Below are 14,318 nucleotides of genomic sequence, written 5' to 3'. Positions count from 1 at the left end.
GGGATTTTCTAAATAGACAATGATGTCATATATAAATAGGAACTGTTTTATTTCTTCCTTCCTGATATGAAAGAATATGCTTTTTGTTTCCATTTCTTGCCTTATTTCACTAGTTAGAACTTTTAGTATTATATTGAATAAGAATGGTGAGACCAAACATTATTGCTTTATTCCTGATGTTAGGGGGAAAGCATTCCTTGTTTCACCGATATGTATGTTGTTAGCTATAGCAGGGGTCCCCAACCCCTTGTACTGGGCCATGGCCTGTTAGGAACCAGGCTGCGCAGCAGGAAGTGAGTGGTGGGCGATCAACTGAAGCTTCATCTGTATTTTCAGAGGCTCCCCATCACGTGCATTACTGCCTGAGCTCCGCCTCCTGTCAGATCAGTTACGGTTTTAGATTCTCACAGGAGCATGAACCCTACTGTGAACTGTGCATGCGAGGGATCTAGGTTGTGTGCACCTCATGAGAATCTAATGCCTGGTGATCTGAGGTGGAGCTGAGGTGGTGATGCTAGCGCTGGGGAGTGGCTGCAGATACAGGTTATCATTAGCAGAGAGGTTTGACTGCACAGAGATCATAATAAATCAATTGCTTGCAGACTCACATCAAAACCCTATCAGTGGGGCTTCCCTGGTGGTGCAGTGGTTAAGAATCCGCCTGCCAATGCAGGGGACACGGGTTCAAGCCCTGGTCCAGGAAGATCCTACAAGCCGTGGAGCAACTAAGCCCATGCACCACAACTACTGAGCCTGCGCTCTGGAGTCCACATGCTGCAGCTACTGAAGCCCCGCTCGCCTAAAGCCCATGCTCCACAACAAAAGAAGCCACCGCAATGAGAAGCCCATGCACTGCCATGAAGAGGAGCCCCCACTCGCCACAACTAGAGAAAGCCCACGCGCAGCAGTGAAGACCCCATGCAGCCTAAAATAATAAAATAAATAAATAAATTTATATTTAAAAAAACCCTATCAGTGAGTGGCAAGTGACAATTAAGCTGCATCTTACAGAGTAGACGGGACATAAGCAACACACTTTGTGTGTCACTGTCTCCCATCACCCGCAGATGGGACCATCTAGTTGCAGGAAAACAAGCTCAGGGCTCCCACTGATTCTACATTATGGTGAGTTGTATAATTATTTTATTACATATTACAATGTAATAATAATAGAAATAAAGTGCACAATAAGTGTAATGTGCTTGAATCATCCTGAAACCATCCCTCCCCCCACTGGCCCTCGTCTGTGGAAAAACTGTCTTCCACAAAACTGGTCCCTGGTGCCAAAAAGTTTGGGGACCACTGAGCTATAGGATTTTTGTAGATGCTCTTTACCAAGTTGAGGAGGTTTCACTCGCTTCCTGTTTGTCTGAGGGTTATCACAAATGGGTGTTGCATTTTGTCAAATGCTTTTTCTGGTACCAATTGATATGATCATGTGATTTTTTTTTGTCTTTTGTCTATTAATATGGATAACTAAATTGGATGATTTTAGGAAATTGAACCAGTCTTGCATCCTTGGAGCAAACCACACTTGGTCATGGTATATAATTTTTTTAATATATTGCTGAATTCTAGTTCCTAATATTTTGTTAGAAACTTGTGTGTCTATATTCATAAGGGATATGGGTCCATACTTTTCCTTTTTCGTTCTGTTTTTGTCTGGTGTGATATTAGGTCAACATTAGCTTCATAAAATGAATGTATTTCCTCCTCTTGCATTATCTGGAAGAGATTCTGTAGAATCATTAATTCTTATTTAAACGTTTAGTAGAACTCTCCAGTGAATTCTGGAGACTGGTGTTTTCTTTTTCTAGAATTTTAAATATAAATTCAATTTCCATAACAGTTATATGGCTATTCAAATTGTCTATTTCATACTGAGTATGGTGATTTGTGTTTCTGAGGAATTGGTCCATTTCATCTAAGTTGTCCAATTCATGTATGTAGAATTTTCTTAGTAATCCTTTATTATCATTTTGATGTCTGCAGGGTGTTTACCGATATCATCTATTTAATTCCTGATGTTAGTGATTTGTGTCTTTTCTTTGTTAGACTTTTAAAGGGTTATCAACTTTGTTGATTTTTTTCAAAGATCCAACTCTTTGCCTCATTATTTTTCTCTATTTTCTTCCTGTTTTCAATTTCATTGATTCTTGCTCTTATCTTTATTCTTTCTTTCCTTCTGCTGTCTTTGGGTTTATCTTGCTCTCAATTTTTTAGGTTCTTGAGGTGGTAGCTTAGGTTATTGACTTGAGACTTTTCTTCTATTTCATGTAAGCTATAAGTTCCCCTCTCAGCACTGTTTTAGCTGTGTTCCACAAATTGGATTATATTTTCATCCAGTTCAATCCTGCTGTTGACTCCATCTACTGAGATTTTTATTTCAGTTATTGTGTTTTTCAGTTCTTTTTTTTTTTTTTTGCGGTACACAGGCCTCTCACTGTTGTGGGCTCTCCTGTTGCGGAGCACAGGCTCCGGACGTGCAGGCTCAGCGGCCATGGCTCACAGGCCCAGTTGCTCTGCGGCATGTGGGATCTTCCTGGACCAGGGCACAAACCCGTGTCCCCTGCATTGGCAGGCGGACTCTCAACCACTGCGCCACCAGGGAAGCCCGTATTTTTCAGTTCTAATATTTCTATCTGGTTGCTTGCATTTACTATTGCTTTGCTGAGAATATTTATTTGATGAGCCTTTCTATTCTTTTGTTTCAAGCACATTTGTAGTCACTCATGAAAACATTTTTATGATGTCTGTTTCAAGAACACATCAAGTTATCTCATCCCCATTCTGTCCTTTTCACAGTCCTAGAAGAGATAGAGATGGAAAGATTTTCCCGAAGGCAAAAACATTTCATCAGGAGACTCCAAGAAGAAGCAGCAGTCAAGTGACTGGTGCCTTCATGCTGGCCATTTTCCTGACATTTATTCCAAAACTAAGTTTCTCCCTCCTTCCTCCCTTTCTCCTCCCCCTCCTTACCTCTTGAGAGCTGACTGTGTGCCAGGCATCTTGCTGGGTCCTAGGAGAGGAAGGGGGTAGAGCTAACTAATTGTTTTTCTTTTTTCCTCTCTCAAAGTTGATAACCATGGTGCGTGTGCGCGTGTGTGTGTGCGTGTGTGTGTGTGTGTTTCAGTAGAGTTTTGAATATAAAATTAACCCAAAAGAGATCAGCTAAAATTCAGTAAGGGCAAGAGGAAGAGTTGGGCAGGTCCAGGGAGCAGAAATCATCAAGTCTCATAACATTTCCAGTTTTCAATCAGGGCACAGAGGTGCTTGGCTGCAGTCAGGGGCTGCTGCCTGGGTGTGAGAGCTGAGCTTTGCCTCCTTTCTCAGCCCCATTCAGCATGAGCCCCCATATAGCTCTAGTGCTGATGTCCCCTTCACTGTGTTCTGGAAAAGCCACTTGGTAATTCTGTTCACGTCTAGTAGCCCAGACTCATAGCACTGAAATGCCCTGATGGAATTTCTCCATATTCTGGGTAAGTCACTCAAGAGAATTCTCCTGGGCACTTCAGCATCTTGACCTCTTTATTTAAATGGCAAAACGACAAGCTTGGGGCCTGGCCCTGTTTTCTCCTCCCACTAACTCTAGTTCCCTAGGGTCAAATTTTGCTCTTATTTTCCTACAGATGGCTTTCACCAAATTCTTCCCATTTTTTTATTTGTCTCCAGTGGTTTCCTTGCTTACTTTCGGCCCTGTCTTCTAGAACAGCCTGAAATGAAATCTGCCCCTTGAGCTGTGCACAGAAGACATGGAGGGGAGAGTGTTCAGGCAAGAACCTCTTGCACATGTCCCAGGACGGGCTTGCAGGACCAAGAATCCTCAGAGGGTGATGATCTCCACACTTGGGGAAGCATGCTGCCGTGCTGAACATGGGATTTCTGCTCTCCAGCTGGTTCTCCACTTAGGTGTCGATTTAGATGCTTGATAAAGAAGTGTCAAGGACAGAGCAGGTGTCACGTTTCACGTACTGCTCCATTCATCTGTGAGGTCATATGCTCCTCTTAGGTAATCAGGAACGTGTAGAGTTTGCACGTGATGGCGCTTGGCCTGGAAAGCCATTGGTCCATTTCCCCTGTGAGGAGAGCTTTGTGGAGGAGGTGGGCAAAGTACAGAATGTCAGACAGCAAAGCATGCCCTCTTGCTGCAGGACAGGAAATCCTTCTGCCCTTCTCCTAAATCCCCTACCCCTTGCCTCACTCTCTATCTCTGGCCCCTGGTCTGGAGACTGTGCTTACAGAACAATTCTAGGGCAACTGTTAGCTGATGATGGCTTCTGCTGCATTCCCTCTCAGAGATACCCGACACTGACATTAATCTCTGGAAGTTAGGGTAGCCTTCCAAGCCAATGCTGGAATTTCAAGATAGCTATAGCACACTGGGGAAACGTGCATGGCCAACAAGAATGGAAGCTTCTGGAGACCTCTCCCCTAAAGAGGCAGCTGTCTAGGTCCCCTACTGTGGCAGCCAGCTCGCAAGACATGCATCAGTGCACCCGAAACACTCTATAATTGGAAAACTCAGAACACAACTTCTCACACGGAACCCACCAGTAAGCACGGCGGAACCCACGCAGTTGGTTAAATTTAATTTCCTGCAGAAACTTAGCACAAATGCCAGCTCCTCTGGCAAGTCTTTTCTAACCCATGCTGAGTTGGGCACCCCAGCTGAGTGCTTTGTTAACTCCCCCAATTTCCTCCGTCTCAGCATGTAACCCACTCCAACGTGCTTGCTTGTTGGGGTCTCATCTATTAGTCAGGGAATTGAGGGTGAGGGTCTTATTGATATTAGCACCTCCAGTGACTGGCACATAATAGCCACTCACAGATGTTTCTGAAGAGGGGTTGTGGTAGGTATGTGAAGACAGTCAATAAAATAACCCTTCTGTTGACCTATCAGGGAGCCTGAAATTCCAACCATTGGATATTTACTTCTTTGAGTTAAAAAGTTACTCCTATGCACCAAAGATTCCTTTCCAAAATTAAAGTTTCATCAGGAGAGATAACTGTCATTGAGATTTGGGTTGGGGGTGGTTTGAGATGAGCCCTGCAGAGCCTTGGCATGAGCTTGAACTTGTGGAGAGAGAACCAGGAATGAAGGGAAGCAGGCATTCCAGGGCCTCAATGGCACAGAGGTACAGGAATGAGGGAAAACCATTTATGGCTGTAACACTACGTCTGAAATTTGATTTCTTTGTCACTTGTAGCTCTTTTCCCTTATTAAATATATATATTCTAAAAAACCCGAAATATAGTCTTCAAACGAACCAGGTACTAGATAAACATCACCTGGCCCATAACGGGTCCTCAGTGAATATTGTAGAACAGCTGCCTTGGAACACTGTCAGCCACATGCTCGCTTCTTTCTGTGTGGCTCTGGCTCGCAAGGAGCAGAGAAGGTAGCGGGAAAAGAACAGGGGGAAAGGGTGGGGTTTCACCACCACAGACCCCGCTACCCTTAATGATCTGGGCTCCGGGAAGTCGGAGCAGGGACTGACACTATTCGTGATGGACTGGGTTTGGAAATGCACTCAGGCCCCAGGTAGGAACCTTTGCTTCTGTGTGGGAAGCCTGAGCCCATGACTGGCTGCAGACGCCTGAGCAGGGGCTGCAGGCACGCGTGGTGCACACACAGGATGTTTGCTCCTGCTTCCTGCCCTGGGGCCCAGGACACTCTCAAAGGCAAGGGGCCACGATGGCGTCCTCGGGTAGGAAAAGGGCCGCCGACAGAAAGGAGGACATCACGGTTTTCCCTGCGCTCAGTGGGAAGTGCTTGCAATTAACTTTTGGCCGCTGGGTTTGGTGCTTAAACCAGCTGCTACCTACACATGTTGAGAAAAGAAAGAAAGAGCAGTTAGAATGCAGGAAAAAGGGAAAAACCCCAACTCGCCCACTTGACAGGCTCCAACTGCCTCTGCCAGCCGCTGGCGAGGTGGGGACAGTCCCCTGCAGACGCCCTGCTCCTGTGCTGGGGTTGCCATGGTGAGTGCCGCGTCGGGGCTGGGGGAGCAGGGGCCTTCTCTAACGCACAAAGACAGACAAAGGCCCTGCAAGGATGCGTGGGCCATTCCCCAGACGGAACGCTGCTCCCTGGGCCGAGTCACACGGAGAGAGTGAGGCGGGTGAGGCAGACTGGGGGAGAAGCCAAGCAGAAAGAACCTTTGTGACAGTGACAACTTAAGGAACACTAGATAAGCAGCTTGCTGGGGTGTTTCTAAACCTTCGAGGGGAGGTGAATCACTGCAGCAGTCATGTGGAAAATCCCCTTTCTCTTCAAGGCTCTGCCGGGGTCCCATGTTAAGGTAAAGTCATCATTTTCTTGTGAAAACCCTCCTTCCTAACAGACCAGGATTCCACCAGGCTAGGAGAAAAGGCTCGTTTCTGGGAAGAAGTTGTATTTTGTAAACCTGGGGGACTGAAGGGTTGGGCCATGTCCCTCGCTCAGGGACTTTGAGTTTCAGGAAAGACTCATGTGTCTGATTTCTTAGAACATCATTAGACAGAGAAAAAGCTCCCGCTAGCCAGACCACAGTGGTGAGGGGATGTGTGGGAGGGAGGCCTGGCGTCCTGCCCTCCGTATCTGCCCAGTTTCCCCTGTGCATTTGGGGGCAGTGTGAACACTTGGCGGTTGGTAAGAAATGCTAAGGAAGCTTCCAGCAGCACTCCAGCCTCCGGTCAGTGGAGCCTTCCTGGGGAATCGCCTCTGTAGGTTTTCTTGATCTGGGCCCCAGCACCCTGCAACTGTGCCATCCACTCCGATGGGCCCCTGCGCGTGCCAGCTGGACAGACAGCAGGTACTCAAACTGCCCTGCTTGTGTCCTCAGACCAAGGTATCATCTGCTTCGCCCCAGACGGTCTGCCCTTCTGCCAATCAAATGGAGAATGGCCATCACTGCTGCTGCTGGTGTGACAGCCCTGCCGAAGGTCTGCGATCTGGGGAGGACAGGTTCAAGTGGTTCTATTTGTTCTTGAGCAGGCAGCTTGGCTCTTGTTACCATTTTCTATAGCCGACGTGGTGTGATATGGGATCTCACCTACAGAAAAGCCGACCTTGAACTTTACACGGTACCTCCAGCCAGAGCACTTGGGCAGAGTGGCCAAGCCAGGACCGCGCTGGGGGCTGCAGTGTGGGGAACATTCCAGGCACTCGCTCGGCATCCCTGGAGTGGAAAAGCCTTGCTCTGAGCCAACCCTCCAGTTATAGCAGGTCAGCAGAAGCTCCTTCAACTAGCTCTTTGCCCTGGCCTGGGGGGGAGCAGCACGGATCAGGAATGGCCACTTTCCCCAGAACATCCTACTTGCTTTTCCAAGGAAGGCAGGGAGACCCAGCAGGTGACGACCTCAGGATGTTTTTGTCCCAGTGAGGGTCCTTGCTGGGCTGCTGTCTCACACCCAAACTGGAAAGACTGCTGCCAGTTGTGTAAGAAACTCCCCAGAGAACAGACTGAGGAACTGTGATCATTTCTATTTGATTTAGAAAATGATGGTCCAAATGCAGATTGGCACCAAGGGGCCTGTCTTATGACTACTTTCTATCACTGAAAAGAGGGCACAATTTTTAAGAGGAGACAATCCTGGGAGGCAGGCAGGGAACAGCCGGACCGAATACTGAGAGCAAAGTTTGAGAGGCAAGGTAGAGCCATTTGACTGAGGAAGGGATTTTGGCCTTGACTCAAAACTAGGCTAACCAGATGCCTGCGTTTGCCTGGGACGGTCATGGTTTATGCCTGTCACGCAAGCTTAATTTTTAATGGTGCCCCTTTCACTCTCAAAAAGCCAAGCAGTCCAGGTTTCTGGACTTCTGTCATCTCCCTATTTCAAAGGATAGAGAGACTTAGGGCTGGAAACTTATCCAGGGAGGGACACGTAAGACATGGGGCTCTGAGAAGGTTCATTTGGCTAAGCCCGAAGGAGAGAGACAAGCAGTTGGAAGACCAGGCTGAGTCATTCTCAAGCACGTTTAGAATTGCAGGCTTGTTGGCAATGTCCAGGCACAGGTTCACAGAGTGCAGGTGCTGGATGGGTCTCCGGAGTAATCTAATTCTCTTCCTCTTTTGCCAGAAGAGGACACTGGGCTAAAAGAGGTCAAAGTGACCTGCCCAAGGTCACACGCTGGATCCTGGCAGAGTGGAGATCAGACTTGCCCCCAGTGGACCAAGCCCAGGTGCTCTGTTCTGGAACAGAGGAAAGGGTGACTCTTAAAGATGCTGCCAGGGGCACAGATGCACTGGCTCTGAAGTGGCAGTCCCAGGACAGAGTCATGGACTGTCCCAGGGCCCTGAGGCTGAGGAGGGAGGACAGAGACCGTAGACAGGTGGGGTTCAGACCTGCTGAGTGAGCTGGGATGTGGAGCTGGAGCTCAGGTGAGATCCAGAGCCACAGTGGAGTGGAGGGCAGAGCCGAGGCATAAGCGGGCTCTCCAGGGTAGTGACAGCAAGGACCGAAGAGATTAACTGGCAAGCAGAACTAAGAACGAGGGAAGGAATAGGTAAGTATGGGGACGGAGAGTGAACGGGGTCATAAGTCATTTATGGAATCTAAATCTTTTCTGTGGTTCAAATCATAGTGAAATCTCCCTGAGAGGCAAACCCTAATGACAGCTGTCCTACCTCTTGGCATCTTTCCCCAGCCCCTTAGCAGGGCCACAGTGGTGGGAAAATCCTAAGTCATCAACAGCCTCGACCTCTGCTTGGTATTTGGGGAAACTGAGTCACAGAGAAGCCAGCTCCCTCCTGCCTTACGGTAGTCTCAGCAAACAGGGTGTGATTCACAGCAAGCCACGAGCGTGATTCCACACGCCAGCCACAGCAGTGCACCTGAGGCTTCGTCAGTCTTACCTCCCGAGCAGCTCTGGCCGAGGTGGTGGATTTTCTGTGAATCTGATCATCTGGGAGGAGTCCAGGAAGAAGCCCAGCCTGAGGGTCCAGGGGCTTTGTGGTCACAGTTCTACTGCCCGACAACTAGCAGTGCCGTGGCAGAGGGCCATATCTTCTCCCTGTCCTACTCTTCCTGGTTGTCACATGAAGGCTCTGGCCTCTGCCATCTCCAAAACCTCACACTCTGGCTTTGTTTTTCTGGGGGTGTCGGACGTTGGCTCGACTGCTGCGTGCTCGTCTTTTGCATCTTCCCTGCAGTCTGTGTCTAGAGCACGCTCACAGGTCATGACATATCTGTCCTTAAGTCTCAATTATCTGGGACAGTATAGGGATGCAATGGTATGCATGCAAAATATTGTTTTTTAAAACATCATATTCAACACCAATCTGCTTTTTTTTTTTTTTTTTTTTGCCTGCAACAACTGTTCACTCAACAAGGTGGAGTTAAATATTTAAGTTGGCTGCAGAGAATCTAGGAAGTGAATAGCTCACTCGAGTAAACATAAACTTGACCACAGGCTGACTGTAGTCAGAACGATCTACTGTCACCCTGAGCAAGTTCTTCCACAGAACAATCTACAAAAATCCTGCATACCACTGTCACGCCCACATGATGCTCTCTGATATGTGACATTAAAAAACCTCAATCTCCTGAGAAAAAAAATCATAAAATAGTTTCAGTATATATGAACTGAGCACACGTTTTTGTTGAGTGAAACTTCTTTGATGATGCCAGTTCAAATATCTGCAGATATTGAGAAAACACCCACAGACATCACCCTCGGTTGCAATAGTTGCACAGTCTGCAGAGACCAACAGGGAAGATGTAAAATACTGAATGTCACTGGACATCATTCCAGGACACCTTGGGCTATCTGAACCCTCTCCCACTCCCAACTGTTAGTTTCTTCTTCTTCTTTATTTTAATTTATTTTTGGGTGCACTGGGTCTTCATTGCTGCACGCGGGCTTTCTCTAGTTGCGGTGAGCAGGGGCTACTCTTTGCTGCAGTGCATGGGCTTCTCATTAGAGTGGCTTCTCTTGTTGCAGAGCATGGGCTCTAGGTGTGCAGGTTTCAGTAGTTGTGGCACGTGGACTCAGTAGTTGTGGCTCGCGGGCTGTAGAGCGCAGGCTCAGTAGTTGTGGCACACGGACTTAGTTGCTCCGCGGCATGTGGGATCTTCCCGGCCTAGGGCTCAAACCCATGTCCCCTGCATTGGCAGGCAGATTCTTAACCACTGTGCCACCAGGGTAGCCTCTTCTTTTTTAAAATTAATATTTATTGGAGTATAGTTGAATTATAATGTTGTATTAGTTTCAGGGGTACAACAAAGCGAATCAGTTATACCTATACACATATCCAGTCTTTTTTAGATTCTTTTCCCATATAGGTCATTACAGAGTATTCAACTGTTAGTTTCTAACCAAATGTTCCCAAGAAGCCAGCCTGGGGGCAATGTGTGCATGGCAGGCGGGTGAGAAAGTAAGAGAAGGAAGAGGCTTTGGGTGGCATCTCTTTCTACCCTCTCCCTATGGATGTGAAGAGAGTGGCTGTGGTATCTGCAGTCGTGGAGGCCATAGGGACAGCTAGGAGCGGGCCTGGAGGCCTGCTCTCCTGGTGCCAGGCTCTGTGCTCTGCCCTCTCTACCCCAGGCTGCCTCTGAGATGCCCAGGTAATTTCCATGCAGGGCTCACCAGCAGGACCAACAACACATAGGAGTTGGTTCAGCCCACAGAGGCATGGAGAAGGGAACACGGTGGAGAGACGAACAGGAGGAGAGAAGCAAGAAGGAGGAGACAACAGCAGAAAACGCTGGACAGAATAGGAAGAAACGGCCAAAGGCACTGTGTCCTCATCACCTTGACTAGCGACTGGAGTAAAGAGGTGAGTGTCTGGGGGCCAAGAGCTACTCCAAGATCACAGTGCCACTGCCTGTACCTGGAAGGGAAGGTCCTGGGGGAAAGGCCCTCAGGGTGGGGAACTGAGAGCTTAGGGTGGACAACCTCAAAGTACCAAGTAAAGTTTCTGTGCCTGAATGGGTGCCACTGAAAGTCAGTGTATTGGAAGAGCCGGGACCCTGGTGGACCACGTTTCCCGGGCAAACCCAATGTTTGGTATCAGCACTTCTGTATTATAAAATCAACATCACTGAAAGCTTTAAAAAAAGACAGACTGAAAATATCACATCTTAGGCAAATGAGTTGAAAATCCCTTCTAGTGACGCCCTATATTTTCCACCCATTTCTAAAGTCAGAGAACACCTGGTATGGTATTTAGGTAAAGAAATGCAATTCCTGGTACACGCGGTTTCCTGACAGTACAGAACTGAAATGACGTCACGGAAATGCAGATGCCTCTAGGTCAGTCTGAGGACAGTTTCTAGGTGAAAACATGAGTCTCACCCATTGGTGGAAAAGCGTGTCTGTACTTTTATGATCTGCTGGTACCTACTGCTTTCTGCCTTCAAAGACTAAGTTTTAATTAAATGCAGGCAGGCTGCTGGACAGGCTTTTCCACACTTTGGGCTCACCTAGATGTACAACTGCAATGTAGGTTAGCCCGCACCTGTGCTCCTTCGTCATTTGGAAGGAAAGAAAACGATGGTCACCAAGAATAAAAGAAGTCTGTCTCCCACTCAAGGGCGAGGAAGCTATGACATAAGATGCCCCTTCCAGTGGCTCATACGAACAGACTCATTTGTGAGGCTCTCCCCACGGCGACGAAAGATGTGGCAGACACAGAACGTATGGGATCCTTTGTCTTAATTAAAAAGTATGGTGAGAGTCATAGAATTTGGCCAAGTCTCATAAATCTGCTCAGAGAATCAAGGCTCTGTCAGATAAGCTTAAATAGAACCAACTGAGCCCTTTGGAGAATTGAACAGATTCCCCACTAGTGGTTGACACCCACTTTCCTGTCACTTTGCTGCACTCCGAGGACGGCGGCTGTGCTCATTAACCAGCAGCCCTCCTACCCACCGATGGCAAGTTTATCCCCAAGGAGCACAAAATTCAGGGATGATAAATTTACTCTGGCTCGTAAAAGTGAACCCCTCCTCAGGGCAATAAAAATGCTGTGAGCCTTTAAGGCAATCAGCGCTTTGTGTGATAACGTACCTTTTTTTTTTTTATCTGAAGTTAATATTTATTTTACATCTTTATTGGAGTATAATTGCTTCACAATGGTATGTTAGTTTATGCTTTATAACAAAGTGAATCAGTTATACATATACATATGTTCCCATATCTCCTCCCTCTTGCATCTCCCTCCCTCCCACCCTCCCTATCCCACCCCTCCAGGCGGTCACAAAGCACCGAGCTGATCTCCCTGACAAAACGAGAGAGAGGCATGGACATATATACACTACCAAACGTAAGGTAGATAGCTAGTGGGAAGCAGCCGCATAGCACAACGTACCTTTTTTAACAAAGCCTGGTCCTCTTTTCAGGACAGCTCCTCCCGGGCAGGGAGAACTGCTCTCAAGTAACTGGAAAGGAAGAAAGAGAAAGTGAATGGCATCCCTTTGGACCCTTTGGACCCTGTTTGGAGGAGGACATCGTGGTGATAACAGATAGAGGTGGCAGGCTACAGTCTTTCCTTGGTGATAAGTTCAAGGTGGACAGAGCCCGCCCCGGGGGAGGTGGGAGCAGGGCCAGCGCAGTCACTTCACCCTTGTCAGCCGGGATGATTACATCAGAGTAAACGGCCGTGACCATCAGCAAAGCTCCATCCTAAAATGGTACAAACGAGCTTATTTCTCGTCACATATAGTCAGAAATATAGTCCCAGATGTATTACAGAAAACAAAGTTATGGTTACCGGGGGCTGGGGGGGGGAGGGGGAGGGGGAGGGATACATCGGGAGATTGGGATGGACATATACACACTGCTGTATGTAAAATAGATAACTAATAAGAACCTACGGTATAGCACAGGGAACTCTTCTCAACACTCTGTAATGACCTATATGGGAAGAGAATCTAAAAAAGAGTGGATATATGTATATGGATAACTGATTCACTTTGCTGTACACCTGAAACTAGCACAACATTGTAAATCATCTATACTCCAATAAAAAAATTAATTAATAAAATTTTAAAAATAAAAAATACACCGCCGGGAGGTCCTGGGTTCAGCCACCATACAGCCTGTCCCCCATGACCACACTGCCTGTTCGTTTCCTGTGACCACCGCCTAGAGGACTCCACCTGCCTTTGTAAATCTGGCGGTGCTACATTTTCTCTCTCAAGTCTCCATCGTGATTCCCACGGTGTTAAGTCTTCTCTGGCTATGAATGATGAGGGCCCAGTGTCGACTCAAGCAAACCCAACAAGTCCCCCAAATATTTCAAGTCGCATTTCCCCTACCATCTTTCTCCAACAGGATGGTGGAGAGAAACCAAGAAGGTCTGCAAAGAGATTAATGATCCATTTCTATTGGCCATGAAAGCTCTAGTAATATTAACTGAGACAATTTACACAAATTATACTCCCCTTCTCTATGCTCGTGGCCCAGCTCTCACTCAAGGCCCATTCGCGTGAGCACCCTTTTCAGTGTACATAAGCACAAAACCACAACCGCGTCCCATGCACGCTGCTTTGACTGTATTGTTTCATTCTCGAAAATGCTCCCATGATTCCCTGCCACCCTCAGATTTAAATCCGCTTCTTTTGACAGGCATTAAGTCTTTAACTGAGTGACCCGTGTAGATGAGCCTCTTATTTCCAGACTCAAACTTGCATTCACTCTTTACCTGTCGTCACCCTTCACTGCTGTCTGCTGGGCAGTCTCACCTCCTGCCTTTGAGTGCAGCATAGCTCAACCACCCATCCAACGACTCAAAGCCACTGGCCATCCCCTGGCTCCAGCCCATCTTCCACAATGGAATATTACTCAGCCATAAGAATAATGAAATAATGCCATTTGCAGCAACATGCATGGACCTGGAGATTATCATACTAAGTGAAGTAAGTCAGACACAGAAAGAGAAATAGCATATGATATCGCTTATATGCAGAATCTTAAAAAAAATGATACAAATGAACTTATTTACAAAACAGAAGTAGACTCACAGACTTAAGAGAATGAACTTATGGTCACCGGGGGAAAGGTGGTAGGGGAAGGGTAGATTGGGAGTTTGGGATTGACATGTACACACTGCTAGATTTAAAATAAATAACCAACAAGGAGCTACTGTAAAAAATAAAAAATAACCTCCCCCCACCGCCAAAAAAAGAATCCGCACTCGGTGTTCTTTAGATAATCTTTTAGAAGGTGGCTATTTTATTTGGTAGAGGTTTCTGCTGTGACATGGCATCTTCCTCAGCACAGGCCGCGGACATCTAGACACTTTCTCCCGGCCTCCTCGGCGGGCCGCTAGATTCTCACCCTCCCCTCTCCCCGCCCTGGGGTGGCCCCGCGTCCATGCGTCCAGCTGCCCGTG

General features: G+C 47.3%; 1 protein-coding gene and 1 long non-coding RNA gene across 2 annotated transcripts in view; one reads left to right on the top strand and one right to left on the bottom strand.

Moving 5' to 3' along the window:
- Window positions 1-14,318, bottom strand: part of ACOXL (acyl-CoA oxidase like) — a 371,113-nt gene that overhangs the window by 53,885 nt on the left and 302,910 nt on the right. Inside the window, 2 exon segments of the mRNA XM_033401938.2 lie at window positions 12,294-12,319; window positions 12,322-12,363. Of these exon segments, the coding sequence (XP_033257829.1) occupies window positions 12,294-12,319; window positions 12,322-12,363 (68 nt within the window).
- Window positions 1-14,318, top strand: part of LOC125960755 (uncharacterized) — a 228,180-nt gene that overhangs the window by 37,903 nt on the left and 175,959 nt on the right. The gene's annotated exons all lie outside the window — the stretch shown is intronic.

The sequence above is a fragment of the Orcinus orca genome, chromosome 13, assembly GCF_937001465.1.
Source record: "Orcinus orca chromosome 13, mOrcOrc1.1, whole genome shotgun sequence".
In the NCBI taxonomy this organism is placed as follows: Eukaryota; Metazoa; Chordata; class Mammalia; order Artiodactyla; family Delphinidae; genus Orcinus; species Orcinus orca.
This window is presented reverse-complemented; position numbering and strand designations above follow the sequence as displayed.